The sequence below is a fragment of the Pomacea canaliculata genome, linkage group LG10 (genome assembly GCF_003073045.1).
Source record: "Pomacea canaliculata isolate SZHN2017 linkage group LG10, ASM307304v1, whole genome shotgun sequence".
In the NCBI taxonomy this organism is placed as follows: domain Eukaryota; kingdom Metazoa; phylum Mollusca; class Gastropoda; order Architaenioglossa; family Ampullariidae; genus Pomacea; species Pomacea canaliculata.
In genome coordinates, this window is record NC_037599.1 from 277,007 (window position 1) to 294,732 (window position 17,726).

The window sequence follows — 17,726 nt, forward strand, 5'->3', positions numbered from 1 at the left end:
GTAATACACTGTTATGTAATGAAACTGTTAACTCTTTCAGGTACCTGGGAACTGTTTTTGATTGCCAGCTGAAGTGGAATTTAAACACCGAACACATTTTTAAACGTAGCAAACAAAGAATGTACCTTCTGCCTAAGCTCAATAGTTGTTCAGTCAGTCAAGCAATCTTAGGCCGCTTCTACCAGTCATTTATTGAGAGTCTTTTATCCTTTTCATTTGTATGCTGGTTTTGCAATCTCTTTGTCCATGATAGGATTAGTTTGAACAGTATTGTCCACATCTGTTCTAAGATAATTGGTATCAAACAAAGGGATTTAGCTTCTTTCTGTGATCAACAAATAGTAAGGAAAGCTTCACATATTTTGTCTATACCTGAACACGTACTAACGAGAGAATTTGTATTATTAAGCTCAGGTAAACGTTATTCCTTGCCAATATGTAAAATAGACATCTGAAATCATTTGTGCCATCTGTGGTCCAGCTGCTCAACTTCAGATGAAGTATCAGTGGTGTGTGTGATGTTATAGGTGTGCACATGATTATATATACATGTCACTTGTCTTCTATTGTCATTACCAGTAACCCTACAGGAGTCCACTGACTTCAACAACAGGCCTCCAAGCCTAATGAAAGCTTGGGTATATCTAAAAAAGTAATTCGAACCAAGACTGTTATTGTATTTACAAGGTTTTGTGATTGCAACTATGAAAAACAAAGGTTTGCAAAAAGGAAAAAATAAACCACTAACAACTCAGAATTGTTTACACTTTTAGACTATAATCTTTACAAAAATGTCACTTTCACGATTCAAGATGGATAAGGGTGACATGATGAATGAATGTCAGAAATGTTTAATCTGTCTTACATCTCACTCACATTTGTATAAATTATGGCTTTGATTTCTCAGGCACTTTGCTGTCTATGAAGAATGCATGCTAGTTCCCCAGCTGCTGCTGCAGCATATGTAAAAAAGAGAGGCAAGTGAGATGACAGTGTGACAAGCTGATTCAGCAGTTGTAACAACAGCCAGCTGCAACAACATAACAGTGTAGGAATGAGTAAATAATAGGTTGCTTCTCAACAGACAGTGTATATTGTTAATTCCTGCTACCCTTGAGAACAAAGACGGCTAGCAAACATGCAGCCACAAAAACAAACATAACTCCGCTCTGTGTAGCCATGTATAGCAGCTTAGGTGAAAACACTGTCCATACAAACAGATGATGCCTCTGCACAGTTGCAGTCACTGTATACAAGGCTAATGGCATAGCACACGTCAGCATTGTCATGTGTGCCAGGTCTTCAAAGGCACTGCAATAAGAAGAGCAGGTTTTTAACACTGTCACACAAAATTAATTCAAACATGATTATGAAAGAGCATTTCTATACAATGAACATAAACCCTAAGCAAATAAACATGTTCACACATACCTTTAAACAAACATGAAAATGTCAGCTGCCTTATGGTATAAAAAATTAATCCAGGTGAAAAGCAAATATCTGGTACACATCCACTCACTACCCCTTCAAACAGAGGTTGGCAAAGTATGGCCTGTGGGCCGCACCCCACGCACCGACTCCTCTTCCAAAATGTGAAGTGTACTTTATTTTCATAATTTTTTTATATTTAACCTACATCTATTTGAAATTTATCAAATACAACTTTTTTTTCTAAATTGACAGCCTGTAACATTTTAACACAAAATAGACATTTTTTTGTCTCATCCAATTTTCATTATGTTTGTCATGCAGTCACTCGGCTTGGGTTTCTAGTATGTTACCAGCCTGATGCATAGAATTTTGAGACCAGCACACAGATAGAAAACTTTGCCCACCCCTTCCCTAGAACACATGCACACTAACCCATACAAACTTCCCACATTAAGCAGAATAGCAGTTATACAATTCTTACAATTAGGTATGTTTTGAGAAATGTATCCCGAGGTAATTTTTTACGAAAACATTATAGGGAGTGCACGTTCTGTCATTGACTGAACTATCATGATACAGTATATGATTGTATTTTAAAATAATATAAAATGGGAAAGTAGGTGTGATTTAACATGTGATACGGTATGTCTAGTTATTATTTGTTCATAACATTGGAGACAGGTAAGAAAAACATTGTATGTGCTTGTTTAAACAAGTCAATTTGATAACATATACAAGCTAATCAGGCAAAAGAGATTATTTGAATAATATGATGAAACATTGGTAGCACTTAGCAGATGAATTTTAAAATAGCAATAGAGGGAATAATGTTAGAGGTATAGTGAAAGAGAGATAGATTCATCCACAATTTTCTATTACATCCTATGAAACCCTCTTTTTTACCCCACTGAATAAACATCAACACAGGGACCTATAGTTTAAAGTAAATACTCTTCCCATTGGCAGAAGAGTGACCATCCACCATGTTTAATATTGCTCACCCAAATGTAAAGAGTTAATGTTAGTAAAGACAAGATCAGTTTATCTTTTTATCATTTATGACAGGCATTTCCTGCAATATAGAAGAGTGGTTAACATTTCTGACATGCTGAAATAACTTATTTCAATCTCATTGTTTGCAATCCGTAAAAGGGCTAGATTACTTGAAAAAGTGGAAAATGGTAGTCTTGGTAAATAAGACAAATCATCCTATACTGATATGCTAGCACACAAAGTACAAGAAAATAATCAAATTAAATAATAAAATCAGGCAAACTAATGCATACTGACCACAGAGTACAAGTCCAACAAGATGGGCTGGACAGATTAATATACTTTAGGCAGGCGAGGAGCCAGAAGATGAAACCAGAATATGTGGAGATGCAAATCTGAATGCCTATTAATACTGGTTGGTATTGCTCAAGAGCAATGTAGCCAGCTGACACATCTATTGTACTTAGACTGTTGGAGTTGCCCTGAAAACAAGCATTTTTTTAAACAGCCACATTCATTTTTAAGCAACATTTATTTATGCATGTATTGTTTGTTGTTTTCCCTCTCCAACAAAAGTAAACAAAAGTCAAGAGAAAAAAAGTAGAGCTCTTGTTGGAGAGAGAAAACAACAAACAGTTATACTTTCTTTGTCTTGACTAGAGTTAGAACCTTCAGTAAAAGGTACTTGACTGATTATAAGGACTTTCACAAAAACACAAACAGCTATAAATAAAAGCAAAACAATTATTATACCGGTTTAAGACACTTTGTGGATCACCTGGAAAAAGAAGGTGGCTTGTCCCATGGCAAGGCAGTACAGAAGCAGGTACTTGGGCTTCAGTCTCACCACAGGCACTACACTCATGCTAGTCAAATTTTCTATCAAAGAAAGCATTGCCACTATTGGCACATTGTGTGGCTGTAACAACAAAGACATCAGTGACATCCAGGCCACCTGCAAGGCTTCTAGGAAGATGTAAAATCTATCAGTGGTGATCACTTTGTGGTGGTCAAAACATAGGAGCTTTGTGCCCTTTAGGACCACAGGCATTCGTGACTGCCACAGTTCCTTCAAGCACAGGATCAAGATAAACAGGTACGAGAGCCGAGCCTCAAAAATACCCCTGAAACATAGAGAGCTTCATGAAAAAGGTCCTTTGATCCACACGTATAATGTTCTGAATCCAAGAAATCGAGAAAAAAACTGTACTGCCATATCTGATCTCATAAAACATAGCCGAAAATTATATGGCAAACAAATGGACATCTCAGAAAGAATAAATACCATCACCTTAATAAAAACAATAATAATAATACTTGAATTTGTAAAGTGCATTTCCTATATGGATGCAAGCTCGCTGAGCGGCACAAAGAAGAGTACTTTTTTTAGTTGCACTGGTAGGTGCATAGCACTGGATGATGGTGATCTTTCTTCCTTCGGAGTTGAATCGAGCTGATATGAATCGTGGGGAAACTGGTTCCCATGCTATAAGTGCTCTTGCAGCCTCTGGTGTCATCAGTACTGCTACTCCTTGTGTGTGGTCATGGTCAGCGTCTTCATGTCCAGAGCAGATGATAGTCTCCCCTGAGGAAAGTCTGGTCTGACCGTTGCCATTCCTCCTTGTCTCTCACAGGCTGAGGAGCTTGATGCCATAGTTCTTTATTTCCTGGGCTACCTGAGCTGATTTTCCTCTCTTGTATAGTGATCTGATGTTCCAGGTCACTATCCTGGTTTTTGCCTTGGCTGTGAAAAGATGGGTCAGCGAGCTGACTTCCTTTCGCCAACACTAGTCATAGGCCCTTCCAAAGAGGGATCTTCCTGTCCAGGCTCTCAATGTGTTCAAGTTTTAGCTATGGTTTCTGTAGCATGGGTTGTTTTACAAGGTTGCTAGCCCCACACCCAGCCCTCCTTCATCTGGGCTTGGGACCGGCAGGTTACGAGGGGGGTTTCCAGGTGGAGTTGAAATATCTATTTAGATATTATATAGAATTTACACTAATTTACTGTGATACCCACTAAGATGACTATCCAGCATACTACAATCATACCCCCCAAAATACTACCCAACTCAGATGACAGCAGTAATGCATGCTATGATACTGAGATGACAAAGCTGTAATGCATGCTATGATACTCACCGAGATGACACAGCTTCAGACAGGAAGAATGGTAGCAACACAGTCCCTGCCCCAGATTTGCTGCAGTATGCTGCCATAAGGCTACCAGCAAAGCAAACTCGACTGATCCAAGATCGAATGTGTGACATGCGTGAGATGAACAAGGTCAGCAAGGAGGCCATAACTGTGAGTGACAATTCTTGCTTCTTGTCAGGTCTGAAAAGCAAAAATACATCGAAACATTAAAGGTATAAATTCTAGTTATATTGCATTACAGAACAGAAATATAGACACACTATGTGCAATATTTGATGCTCCATTTGTAAACAGATTTTGAAATTAGATATTTATATACCTGTGCATATATGTAGATATGTGGATACACGTATTTATATAGCACATTTCTCCACTACAGACTAGATTCAATGCACTTTCTACAAATAAAGACAAACAACAATGTAATACAGAGTCAAAGCACATAAAGATCATATGTGTGCCACTTGCAGTCAAGAGAAATTATAATAATAATAAAGTACACAGACAGAATAATAAGAACACACACAGACGCACACCACACAGCATACAAATTTTATGTCTATAGAATGACAAATGGGATGATAAAACATATAAAGCTAATAAAAATGCAAGCAAGTCTGCCAATCCTCTCATCCACACCACAGTTTTGGTCATAGGATGGCCCAAAAAGACACGCGTCGTTATTGTTTTTCCTGCTTGTAGAGGAGCTTGCAAAAGGCTTCTTGAAAAACCATAATATTCAATGAACTCACAAGCCAGGGAAGCAGTGCAAATCCACCAATATAATATTTACAGAATGCGCTCAAATTGTCATCATCCAGAATAAGCCACAACCTATAAGTGATTTATATGCTGTTTTGATCTGGTGCTTTATAAATTCTTGAACACTGCTAGAAGCTTCCGAAGAAAATAATATCACAGATGATAGATTATTAGTGTTTTTGTTTTGCTTTTTTCAAGTCAGTCAGTCGTCCCTTGAATGGCACCTGTCGTTGGGGGGAGCACATGGATAGACTTGGCAGCTGACTGGGCCGCCACTCTTACCTATTGTGGGCGAGGGTCAGCAGTTCCTGTACTTGATGACCAGTCCTGTCTTTGACATTTGTAAGCCATTTCTTTCTTTGGCCACATCGGCACCGGCTACCCACTAAGGGGCCTTGAAGGACAGTTTTCGACAAGGTATCATGCTGGGTCAAGGTGGCATGGCCAAAGAATACCAGCTTACGTCGCTTGACTGTTGAAAGTAGAGGTTCCTGTTGTCCTACAAGAGCGACCTTCTTGTTTCATACAAAGTCGTTGATATTGTTTTTTATATGAGATCTGGAGCAGCCTGTTCTGGAAAGCCTGGATTTTCTTTGCTGTCTTGGCAAGCAGAGTCCACGTGTGACATCCGTAGAACAGGATCAACACTACCAGGGATTGTACATGGTAGTGAACCTTATCTTATGGTTGGTTATGCCGGATCCTATCTAGTCTAGACATTGCCACTGTTGCTGTTGTGATCCTGATGCGGATATGACGTTATGAATAATGTTCCAAGAGCGTCCACTGCCCGTTCCAGGAATAGCTTTATAAATAAGTCTGTTGTCTTGCTTAACAAGTGTTGTAAGGATTTGTGAGTGTGTGGGTGTGGGTGTGTGTTTTTGGAATATAGTTTTAGTGATGTTTCTGTCTTATTTAGTTGGGTTATTTACATGGATTGTAGGTGTTTGTGTGAGATGATAGTTTATTGGTTTGAGTGGAATTAAGTTTTTATTATAAGCCAGTTGTTTCACTACGTCTTGCAATTTCTCCTCGTTGAGATAATAAAATTGAATTGAATTGAATATCTTGGGTGGAGCTGCCGTGGTGGGTCCCAAATACTTAAATCTGCTGACCTCTTCAAGCTGTACCACGTTCATAGAAATCTCTGCTTTGTCACTGCCATTGACCATCACTTTGCTCTTTTCAGTCCTGGTCTCCATTCCATATGCATTTGAAATGTCTGTCAGTCTGTTGGTGAGGTCTTGCAGAGGTGGTAGCTGTTCAAAATGATGTCAAGCATAGACTTCTTAAGGAGTGGCCTCACCAAGATATTTTTAAACAAAGATGGGAACACACCTGTTGACAAACTGTCATTTACAATATTCATGATGGCTGGAAGTAAATTATCCAAGCACTCAGTAAGAAGGCTTGTTGGCATTGAAACTAACTGGCAAGTTGTTAGCTTTTAGAATAATCATTTTCAAATCGGCCTCAGAGACTGGTTACAGATGTTGTAATGCAGATCAACAAAGTCATTAGTAGTCTGTAATAAAAGCAGATCAATTTAAACTTGGAAATAGTCATGTGTCTAGATTAAATCATCTTTCAATCACTAAGATCAACATGATAGTGAAGCAGTGAGGATAGAGTGGACGCACCAACTAAGTGACCTTCTCATCAGTGAATAGCATAAAGAATCCGTTATGGTGAGATAAAGGAGACTGACAGTCGATATGTGTCCGCACCCAAGCACACACTTATACATTAACACATGGACAAAAGAGAGACACTGACACAAAACCAATACAATACATGACCTCAGGTAATACACCATTTGATACAATACACAACAAAAATGAAACCAAATACCTAAGAGTATGCAGGCAGATAAAGTTATATATGTACACAGAGAGAGAGATTTAGGCTATGTGATACTATGCACAACACTCTGCGTGCCTGATAAAAGTCAGAGCACTTTCATTACTCACTACTCAAGGTAACATAGAGCATATGTAAGCAAACTACCTGACCAACCAGTCACCAACGTCAGGTATCTCCAGCCATTTATTTCCTGTTTGATTCCAGTGACGCAGGATACGAAAAACAAAGAGTATGGCCAGCAGGCTTGCTGCCCTCTTGACTTGTTGTTTCCATGATGCAGTCACACAGTGTTGAGAGAAATTACTTGCTTCCTTATATCTTCTGAATTTACCACTTCTGCTGAAGTCCCTAATTTCTGTGAATTCTGAATTCTTTTCTGCATTCTTTACACCACTTTGAAGTAAAATATGTTGACTGTGCTGTGTGATTGTACAGTCTCTCCATGTGTCTGCAGCATGAGGGTCATGGCCAGCTTCCTGACCCCTGAACTCAGTCTGGCAAACATGCCCTGTGACAGAGGGATGAATTCTGCCAGTTGGTGATGTTGCTTTGGAGGTTAATGCAGCTATAAGGTGAGTGAAGAGGAGGAAAATGTGCAGTGAGGTAGTGAGGAAATACCATGTTTGATGTTCTTCCTCCACAAAACTGCTGGACATCAGAGACAGTGCTTGCAGCAGCCACGATCCTATTAAACATACTTCGACCCAGTTCAAGCCCACAGTATGAGGCTGATGAAAAAAATAAAGCATTCATATAAAAGCATAGGTATAATTACCTATGGATAATAAATAATTGTAATTATTCATGTCTTGGCAACATCTAGTGCAAGGCATTACAAAGATTAAGCCAGAAGTAGTAACTGCAGAGGTAGCATAAACATAAGATGTGCAAATGACAAAATGTTCATAATCTTGAACAGTACATGTTGTCTTTGCATTACTGTTCTCACACAGCATTTTATTTCACACATACACACATTTACACGTCTCACCTTGTGACTGCTCAGTAGGTCTCTGGCAAACAGATGCACCAGTAGAAAAAAGGCAAACAACAAGTCAGCAAGCATAAGAGTCTGTAGCATGATGCCTGTTGGACTCCATGTGCATAAAGTCTCACTTTTGTACACACTAGTACACACCGTCACATGACCTAATATGGCTCCTACAGCTCCAAGAAGACCAGCAGTAGAGACCCAATCTCCATGTGCAGATGGAAATATGGCTCTATCTCTTCTCACTAAAAGAAGGATTCCCAATATCTGGAAAAGAATAATACTATTATTGTAATACAGATAATGTTATCAAATATATATTAATACTGTTTTCGTAATATACACATCGTTATCAAATATATTTGCCAGCTTTAACTTTTAAAAAATAAAACAATTTCAAGTTTTATATCTTACTTATTTATCAAGGATATGAATCATGTCTGCGAACTGAGTTTCATAGTTGTTGCTATATTACTACCAAGGACTTGAGCTTTTCCAATATCATACACTGCCGTCTCTGAAGCACAAGGAAGACAACACTTTATCCTAGAGGGCAATTTGGGGCAGCTCAATATGAAAGCACAAAACAATACCATAACTTATTCATATCCGCGAAACAGACTCATGCATTCATGTTTCAGACAGCTGCATTCATTGGCACACAGTAACATTCAGAAGTCGCACAGCCGAAACAACAAACTGTCTGTTGGTCCTGCATGCAGGTACACAGAATTAGAGGCCCGATGGGAATTGAAAAATTCTCCCGACAGGACATGTCTGTCATCACAAAGGATTTCAGACACCTTCAGATGTGATTGCCTGTTATACAGAGTTTGAAGAGCACTCTGGGCTGTCCCAATGACTTTGGAGCAGATGAATACAAGATGTAAGCTGCTCTTGTCCTTGATGCTGTTGACCCTTCTTCATGACAGCTTGTGTGTTGGAATCCCAGAGAAGTTTCCTATCAAAGATGGTGCCCAGGGTTAAAAGCAGGAACAATTTCTACCTCCCTGTCATGGATGACACTTATGGGACTTGATGAAGAATTGTGACAGCAATCAAAAGACAATCTCTTTGGTATAACTCACAGTAAGTTCTAAGAAATTGTCATTGCACCAAACTAAAAGGCAATAAATTCATCTAAAGCTACACCATGGGCATCTATTGGCTTGCTAAGAAGAGAGACAGCAGTGCAATGTTATCAGAGAATTTGATAAGATATTGACCCTCATGGTTACTGCGACAACTGTTGGTATACAGAATAAACAGAAGCAGGGATACAACACAGCTTTGGGGTGAGCCGGTGCACATTATGACCCAGTCGGTAAAAGTATCATTGACAAGTACTTGCTGCCTGTCAACCAAAAAGTGAATGATGATGACACAAGCTGATGGTCAATGGAAAACTCTGCTACCTAGAGTCTTCCACCTAGGATATGTGGTGTTGAAAGCAGATGAGAAGTCACCAAACTACAGTTGTACATGGCCTTGTGAATTCTCCAGGTGAGCAAAGTATGGACAATAAATAGTTTACCATCATCAACACTTCGTTTGGACTGGTATGCAAATTGCAAGGGGTCAAGATAATTGTTATGGCTTTTAGAATTAGTGCTTTTGATGACTGTCTCCAATACTTTCATGACCAATGATGTTAAGCCCACTGGTCTTAAGTCACTGAGACGCTGAGCTGAAGCTTTCTTCAGAAACGGGACTATGATGGGCAATATCCAAGCATCAGGGATGGAAAGCAAATCCACAGAGCACTGAAATAGGTGTTGGAAAATGTCTCCAAGTTGGTGAATGCAGAAATGTAATGTTCTGCTGCTAATACCTAAACCTTGCAAATCTTTACTTGCTGAAACAGCTCCACAATTTGTTTTTGACAAATCTCAACCCTCTTGACAAAATGAAGAGAATTTAGCACCTTGAGCATTATGTAGGGCCATACTGTCCATGCCTGAGATGGAGATTTTGGCTTTCGACCCCTTAAGCCAATCTTAACATTGGCCATGTTCTTGAGTCCCTGCCAAGCTGCTCAGATATTACCTGTACCAAACTACGACCCCATTTTAGTCTTATATCTTACCCTGGCCTGACCAACAGCACTATTGACCTCTCTATGTACCAGTTTCTTGTCATGGGCAGAACCCGTGAAGAATACAGATTTCTTTTTTATTTAGCACTGCTTTTGTGATTACTCAAGGTTTATTGTTTGAGTAAAGCACAAGTTTGTTTCAATGCAATAATACAATTTATGAAGGAGATATATAAGATGGTGTTAACTAAGTTGTCAAGATTAGGACATGCATCTAAAAAGACATCCCAGTTGGTACATTCAAAACAGCCTTGTAAGCTCGCAACACTGTCCGCAGTCCAGCGTTTGATGGAATGTATTGTTTGGCGCATCTGTCTGAACACAGGTTTATAAACGGATATAAGATATACACTCAGATAATATAAGGCACCTAGAATGGGCAGGGGTAGAGATTAGTAAGCATGTGGCACAGTTCCACAGAAGAGTTCAAGATGTAACAAAAGCTACAAGATAAGGAGAGATGGCTATATGACAAGATGTGAAAACAGCCATAAGACTGTCAATCTGTTAACAAGCACATTAATCTGTGCTTCAACTATAAGTTAAAGGAAATATAAGGAAATGTAATATAATATAGTTACAACAGGCTTGTGAATAGATATAGTCTAGCCATATCACAGTCATGCCAAGACAAAGTAGAAACATTTTTTTTTGCCTATTTGATGCCATCATATATTTATCAAGCCTGGTGTGCTATATCTAAAAGATCAGATTTCAACTTATGGACAATTGTGAAGAATTTTTCAAGTAATATTGACACTAAAAGTCTCATGATTTCTTTCTGAGTAAAACAAACTATAAAGTACAGAAGGGTAACTGTTCTCAACATTTTCATTCAATGCTCCTTTCATTTTCAACACCAGCAGAAGGGTAAATTCACTGTTCTTAACATTTTACATTTAATGTTCCTCTCAGTTATCTAGCAATGAATAATCTCAAACTTGCTCAACACCAAAGAAAGGAAAGTTGTAAGAATGCATAATAAAAGGGACCCTATGTACTAACATGTTTCTGTTAGTGTCAGGCAACTGACTAAATATAAAGAGCATAAAGTAAAAGAGAAATCATGCATTTCAGCTGAAATGACATACCATCCACAATAAGCCAATGGCAATGATGATGCCATACATGTCATAGTGTGTTGACAGGTGAGCAATATGATCTGACATCCTCTGTATAGTCTCCTGATATGCTGCTACCAGCCTCATGCCCATTGTCTCCCACTCCTCATGTGCTGTCACATTTTCTAGCCCAAGCCAGGCTTCATGGTCTCTAACTGTTGCCTTGTACAGATTGTATGTATGGTCTGGAAACAAAAAGGACTGTAAGCTAAAGGAATTAAAAGGGTTAGGGTTAAAATGAGGTATTAAAGATTGAATGACAATGACTTTTAAACCTACCATATCGGTTCTAGGGAGGCAAAAGAAGGAAAAAAAAAAACAACCCTGGATCATGATTGATATCCTAAATTTCTGTGACCAAAGGAGGGTCTTAAACAAAAAGAGGAAAAACAATCCTAAAGCTATTCCAAGTATAAAGCAGTGAAATGCGATGTCAGGAAGGGGACAAAAGCAGCTAATGAATGTATGAACTATGTCCAGGACCAGTGCTGCACCACACAAGAGGGAATAGCATGAGGTGACAGCAAAAAGGACTGTCAACTACTAGAAACCTTCACAAAGACAGATCAACACAAAACTTCAGAGACATTAAAAGACAACATCTCCCAGAAAACACACTTTGAATGAACAATGCAGTGATTTGCACACTCCAAGCTGAGGATATATGCCAATATCCTCCAAAACAAGCAAACTACAAGCAATAGGCCTGCAGACCTCCCAATACTATGGGAAGAGGTCATGACAGCTGTACACAGTGCCACTGAAGAGGTCAGGACAGCTGTACACTGTTCCACGGGAAAAGGTCAGAACAGCTGTACACAATACCAATCCCTTTACAACCTGGCTCTGCAAGCAATATTGATTTGATGGCAGACACTACCCTTGTGCGACACCAAAAAACCTTCTTGCAACAATCAACCAGTGCCATCTGTTCTGGTTCAGCCACATGATCCAGCAAGACCATCTTTCAAGGTACCTTGGAGTAGAGACAACGCTGAGGTGGACAGAGGAAGAAATGGCTTGCAAACATGAAGAAGTGAACTGATTATCCCATCACCACTACTGAAGACAGGCCTAGGTGGTAAGCCCTATCAGCTGCTCCATCTAGCCAGCTGATCTCCCTTGACGACCAGTACCAAAAGACCAACATAATCATTTATCAGATGGTACCAGTGAAGACATGAATGAATGGGATGAATGACTGAATGAATATATTTATTCTTCCTGCTAATACCATGAGTTTAAAAGAATCATTTCTACATACTGATAGATTACGGCATTTTAAGGATGCAACAAGTTCGACACTTATTTAATTTTATGCTGTAATCTTAAAAAATTTATAATCATATACCACCAATTAAATTAAAAGTTTCCAAACTTTTTTCATATTCCAGTAGAACTTTTTTGATGAGATGTGTTGAACTAGAGCACCTTTTTCTAGGTCAGCCACATTCTTTTCTAACAGGCGGACTACTTGTGCAGCATTGAGGTCCAAAAACTTGACCTTCTGCCTGATCGCAACTTTCTCTGGAAGTGCAGTCACTTCCAGCAGCCCAAGGTTGTTCTGGGGAAAAGGTAGGCCCAGCAATGCAGCCAGAGTAGGGCACAGGTCTATTTGCTGCAGTTCTTGGTACACCATTTCTGTGGTAGAATGAAAAGAAATCAATTGAGTTTCTTCACATGTAACAAAGCGGCCCGGTGGCGCAACGGTTAGCGCTGTTAGCGTCTGTCACCAATACAGTGAAGGTTGGCTGCCCTGAGTTCATTTCTCGTCTCGGGCATGCTGTTCTTTCTCTGCACGTGGCATCTGTTTACAGGGCTGGCTGCCCTCCGCCAAGGACGGTCCCAAGCCCGGCTGAAAAAGGAGGGTTGGGCGTGGGGCCAGCACCCCCACCCCGTAAAAACAAATCCTTGCTACCAAAACATTGACAACAGTTAAGACTGTCGTCGATGGCCTATGCCCCAATGTAACAAGCTGAAAACAATTTGATTCTTTTATAAAATCTCTGCGATATTTTATGATGTATGTGAGTTTAGTGGTGCGACTGTACCATTTAGACTGTTAGCTGAAGCCACATTTTTTTTTAATCTACAATTTCAATAATTTAGCTGGTTTATTTAGTTTATTTATTTAGTAGGTTTATTAACTTGACTCAGAGTTACAAAGCCACACAGGAAGAGTTTTTAAAGTAGGTACTTCTCTGTTGCAATCTGTGTTCTGATCACTATTGCAAATTACTATCATTTGTTTTGTGTAATGTGCACTGTCATTGTTTCCTTCTCTGTCCTGTCTACTTTTTACTGCTTACTGATACATCAGTTTCATAACTGCATCTGCATCTTCTAAAGCCCTTACTATAGTGTACACCATCATGGTTTGTATCTTAATCTTGTATGAACCATAATGGTTTGTGTCTTACCATTTTTTGCACCATCATGGTTGGTGTCTTGCCTGATTTTATAGGATTGGAACAACACATGAGGACTTAGCATGATGATGGGCACAATAATCTCCCCAAGGGAAGCACCACCATGTCCACCCTGGTCACTCATTCCATGATCTCCACAGATGACAAAAATACTGGCAGTATTCTCACCATTCTACAAAACATGAAGCATAGACAGATGACAAAAATGCTGGCATATCCTAATCATTCCAGAAAACATGGGGTACACCCACAAATAACAAGAACACTGGCTATATCCTGGAAAACAAAGGATATGGAAAGCCTTAGCTGAACTAGACATATAATTTGTCACATCACTGAGAGGCATGCAAGCATTTTGTGTAGAACTATTAACACACTCACAGGTGTTGTATGTTCTTATGTTGGCAAAAGTATGAATAATCTTTACAAAAGCAGTTATCACTTTGAAAAAATAGTGCAGATTTGTGCCTGGCACAATGTTTTGAGACATAATTTATAATGTGCTGTTTCTGAGGCTGCAGCATTTTACTGGTCACAAGGAAAAACAAAACCTGTCTGCTGGACATGGTGTCACACCAGGAAGAATACTGAATAGCACCTGACAGATTAATCAACTACACTGGGAATTTACGATACTGATAGTTAAAGTAAACCACAAGGGAACAAGCAAGCTGAGCTTAAATAATAGATATTCTGAAATATTTCTGCTTACAATTTTGGATTCCAAAAGAATTGTTTACTTCCAATTGTTTCCAAAACCCAGCTCCAGAATGGCTCATGAAGGATGCCATTTCTGTGTACTCTTGTGTAAAGGAAAACAAAGTAACCCCAGTATGCAATGTAGTCAGACCCTTTTGACAAGAAAAATGTTAAGTGATGCTAAGGTACTGTTAGCATTTTTGCTAAGGGACCAGTGTGACCACGATTTATAGCTTGCAATCAGTGAGAAACATGAAAAGCATCCCTGGCTTTGTTTGAGTGCAAGGATTTTTTGTTCAATTCTTGACATCTAGTACAACGGGAAAACAATCTGCTTCCTTGACTATGAACACTGCTTGTGTGCAGGGATAAGACAAGAACAGCTAGGGATGGATGCATGGCTGCTAACAGTTCAACCTACCTTCTTGACCATAAACATGGCTTACGCCATAAGGATGGATGTATAACTGGTAACAGTTTGACTCACCCATGATTCCATTGCGGAATAAATCTGTTGGACAACAGTGTCCATTTCTCGTAGTTTTGGAGGAACCAGGGGACTTCGAGGTCCTGACATATGTCCAATGTGATCTAGTCCCAGGTAGTGTAGTATCATTATTTCCCAGTCATCTGCAACCAGTTCTGCTGCAAGGTGTCTTGTTATGTTGGTATCAACCTATAGAAAGTCAATCTCACTTTATATGTGTGATAGCCCTTAATCCACACTATCATGTATGAACAACATTAAATTATCTTATGTCAGCATGTTATATTATGTAATATTGCTCCATCCTGAAGATCTCTTAAGATTATCTCTCCCATCATAAGTTTTCAAAGTTTCTCCATCTTATGGCTCCTATCTTCACCCAGAGGAAAACAAAAAACCCCACAGATGTCGAACATTAAAGAAAACAGTTCTTACATTTCTTTCTTGAATAAAATAGGTGTAAATACTTTATATTAAAAACTGCCATATCTGAAAATACAAAAATAAATGAAAGACATTTTTGATAACACATATGCATCCCACTTTCCACCTAAATTACTTTCAGTCTTATTAAAGACAATGTACTAAGTATAACATTAAAATACTGATGCACCTCTGTATAGTCTGTGACAAAGAAGGAGGTTGTGCCATCACTACGTGTAAAGTGGTCTGGAAACAGCTTCAGCCAAGTATCATCACCAAAGAAGGTCACTGTTTTTCCTGCTCGCTTCATTTGTGTCACAATGTTGTCATCTGCTAGGACAGGGGAGCCAAAATTCATCACAACATCCACAAAGCCTGGAATGCTGCCTGTTGTAATGGCCTGCAACATAGAAGGAAATGAGATGATGCAAATTTGGAGTGGGTAGGATCCTGTCAACTGAGTGGGTATTTATAGGTATAATACTGTCAATTGTGCCTGAGAGAAGATACTAGGTGTAAAACTTGTAGCTTTGAAGGAAGAAATTAAAAAACCCACAGAAGGGGGGAAAAATACCAACACCCAACAGTTTCTTTCCAGAATACTTTTAAGTTAAAAACATGAATTAGGAAACTTGAAAAAGAAAAAAAATCTTAAAACACTCCACACCACCCTTGACCAAAAAAAAAAAAAAATGCAGATAGCACAATTTCAAGGAAGTAGTTGTATAAGAAGAAAAAAAAATACATCCCTCTCATGCACAAAAAATAGTGTGAGTTTACAGAATGGAAGGGTTGGGAGCAGGAATTAAAGCAGAAAGGCCTCATTCTGTTTAATGAACCTCTTTTATGGGATACACGAGCTGTTTTCAACAACCAGTCCAACAACGTTTGTCATTTTATTTTATTGCATACCTTGCATGAAAGATGACTGAATTAGAATCTCCCATGATTGATGATCATTTACTTTTATTATTTACAGATGATAATCTCATAATCATGAACTATAATAGCATGCACTTGCTGGCTTGGTTTACTGATCAAGTTACACTGACATACATTTATTTACTGTTTACAATCCTAATAAAATGTTTCTCTCGACATAAAAGTGTTTTTATTACATTGATGTGGTGGATTTTGACCTACTTCAACTGTTTTTCACTCTCCACGAACTTAGAAGACCTAGACTTCGCCGACGACCTGGCCCTGCTGTCACACACCCACCGGCACATGCAGGAGAAGACGACTCGCCTGCACACTTTTGCACAGCAGGTCGGACTGCACATCAGCCGGACAAAGACAGAAGCGATGACCCTGAACACCACCAATCCAACACCGATCAGCATAGAGGGAGAAGACCTGCCGATGGTTGAAAGCTTCACCTACTTGGGCAGCGTGGTCACGCAAGATGGAGGAGCAGGCCGTGACATCCAGAGAAGACTGAGCAAAGCAGGGCATTTTTGTAGCCTACGCAACATCTGGAAGTCGACACAGTACAGCATCAATACCAAGCTGAGACTTTACCAGAGTCTGGTCATGTCCACTCTACTGTATGGCTCGGAGTGCTGGCGAATGACTGACAGCGACCTCAACAAACTGTCAGTGCCTGCGAGGACAATCTCCAACGAAGAACTACTTGCCCAGCACCATCCTGTTGAAGAAGCGATGGCGCTGGATTGGTCACGTGGACGCCAGAATTGAGGCATTAACAGTTCACGTTGATGACGAAGCTACAGTCTCATGTTGTAACTGCTTGGTTACTATTAATACAACTAATTTCTGTATCTAAGACAACTAGTGATTTAAATTGTCTAGTTCAAACGGAAGATGCATTTAAAAAATATATGATATACCTTGATCCTAGGCAAAGTAACGGTTGGCGGTTGTGTTTTTGCTAAAAATAAAACACCATGCCGCTGGCGCAGCAATTGTCGTGTAAAAGGCATGAGTGGGGGATCCCTCACAACAAAATCCGCTCGTAGAGCATCGATCACCATCAGCACAAGACGTCGGTAAATCGCCTTTGGATTTTCATTTATTTCAGAACCTGGTTCGTGAGGTGCAGACTCTTGTGCTGCATAGCCCTCTAGTCCATGTTTCAATGGAAAGTAACATTTCATAAAAAGCAATAAAGAAAATAAACAGCTAAACAAACAGAAAATGAGCAAGAGCAGCCTGTCGTCTGCAGCTTTCATGTTTGTGTAAATGCGACACAACAATTTTCTAAGTACTTTTTTTTAAACAAAAAGAAAACTAATTTAATATTATAATAAACTTTATT

At 39.3% G+C, this 17,726-nt stretch overlaps 1 protein-coding gene across 1 annotated transcript; it reads right to left on the minus strand.

Annotated features, from left to right (window-relative positions):
- Positions 1–835: 835 nt before the first annotated feature.
- On the minus strand, positions 836–17,651 carry LOC112573514 (GPI ethanolamine phosphate transferase 2-like). The gene is made up of 12 exons (XM_025253963.1): positions 17,299–17,651; positions 15,639–15,848; positions 15,026–15,214; positions 13,831–14,011; positions 12,842–13,051; positions 11,381–11,595; positions 8,195–8,461; positions 7,348–7,931; positions 4,564–4,758; positions 3,203–3,548; positions 2,722–2,906; positions 836–1,311 (listed from the first exon to the last, which is right to left on the minus strand). Exons 1-12 carry the CDS (start codon positions 17,638–17,640, stop codon positions 1,098–1,100), a joined length of 3,138 nt encoding a protein of 1,045 aa, XP_025109748.1. The 5' UTR covers positions 17,641–17,651; the 3' UTR covers positions 836–1,097.
- Positions 17,652–17,726: the final 75 nt, after the last annotated feature.

Bases quoted from the DNA above. Each gene is read 5' to 3' on its own strand.
- LOC112573514 (XM_025253963.1), bottom strand. From the start codon at position 17,640: ATGAAAGCTGCAGACGACAGGCTGCTCTTGCTCATTTTCTGTTTGTTT. The intron at 15,849-17,298 runs GTATATCATATA...TCTATGTTGCAG, and splicing joins TTACTTTGCCTAGGATCAAG to GCCATTACAACAGGCAGCAT. The intron at 7,932-8,194 runs GTGAGACGTGTA...TTTTTTCATCAG, and splicing joins ACCTACTGAGCAGTCACAAG to CCTCATACTGTGGGCTTGAA.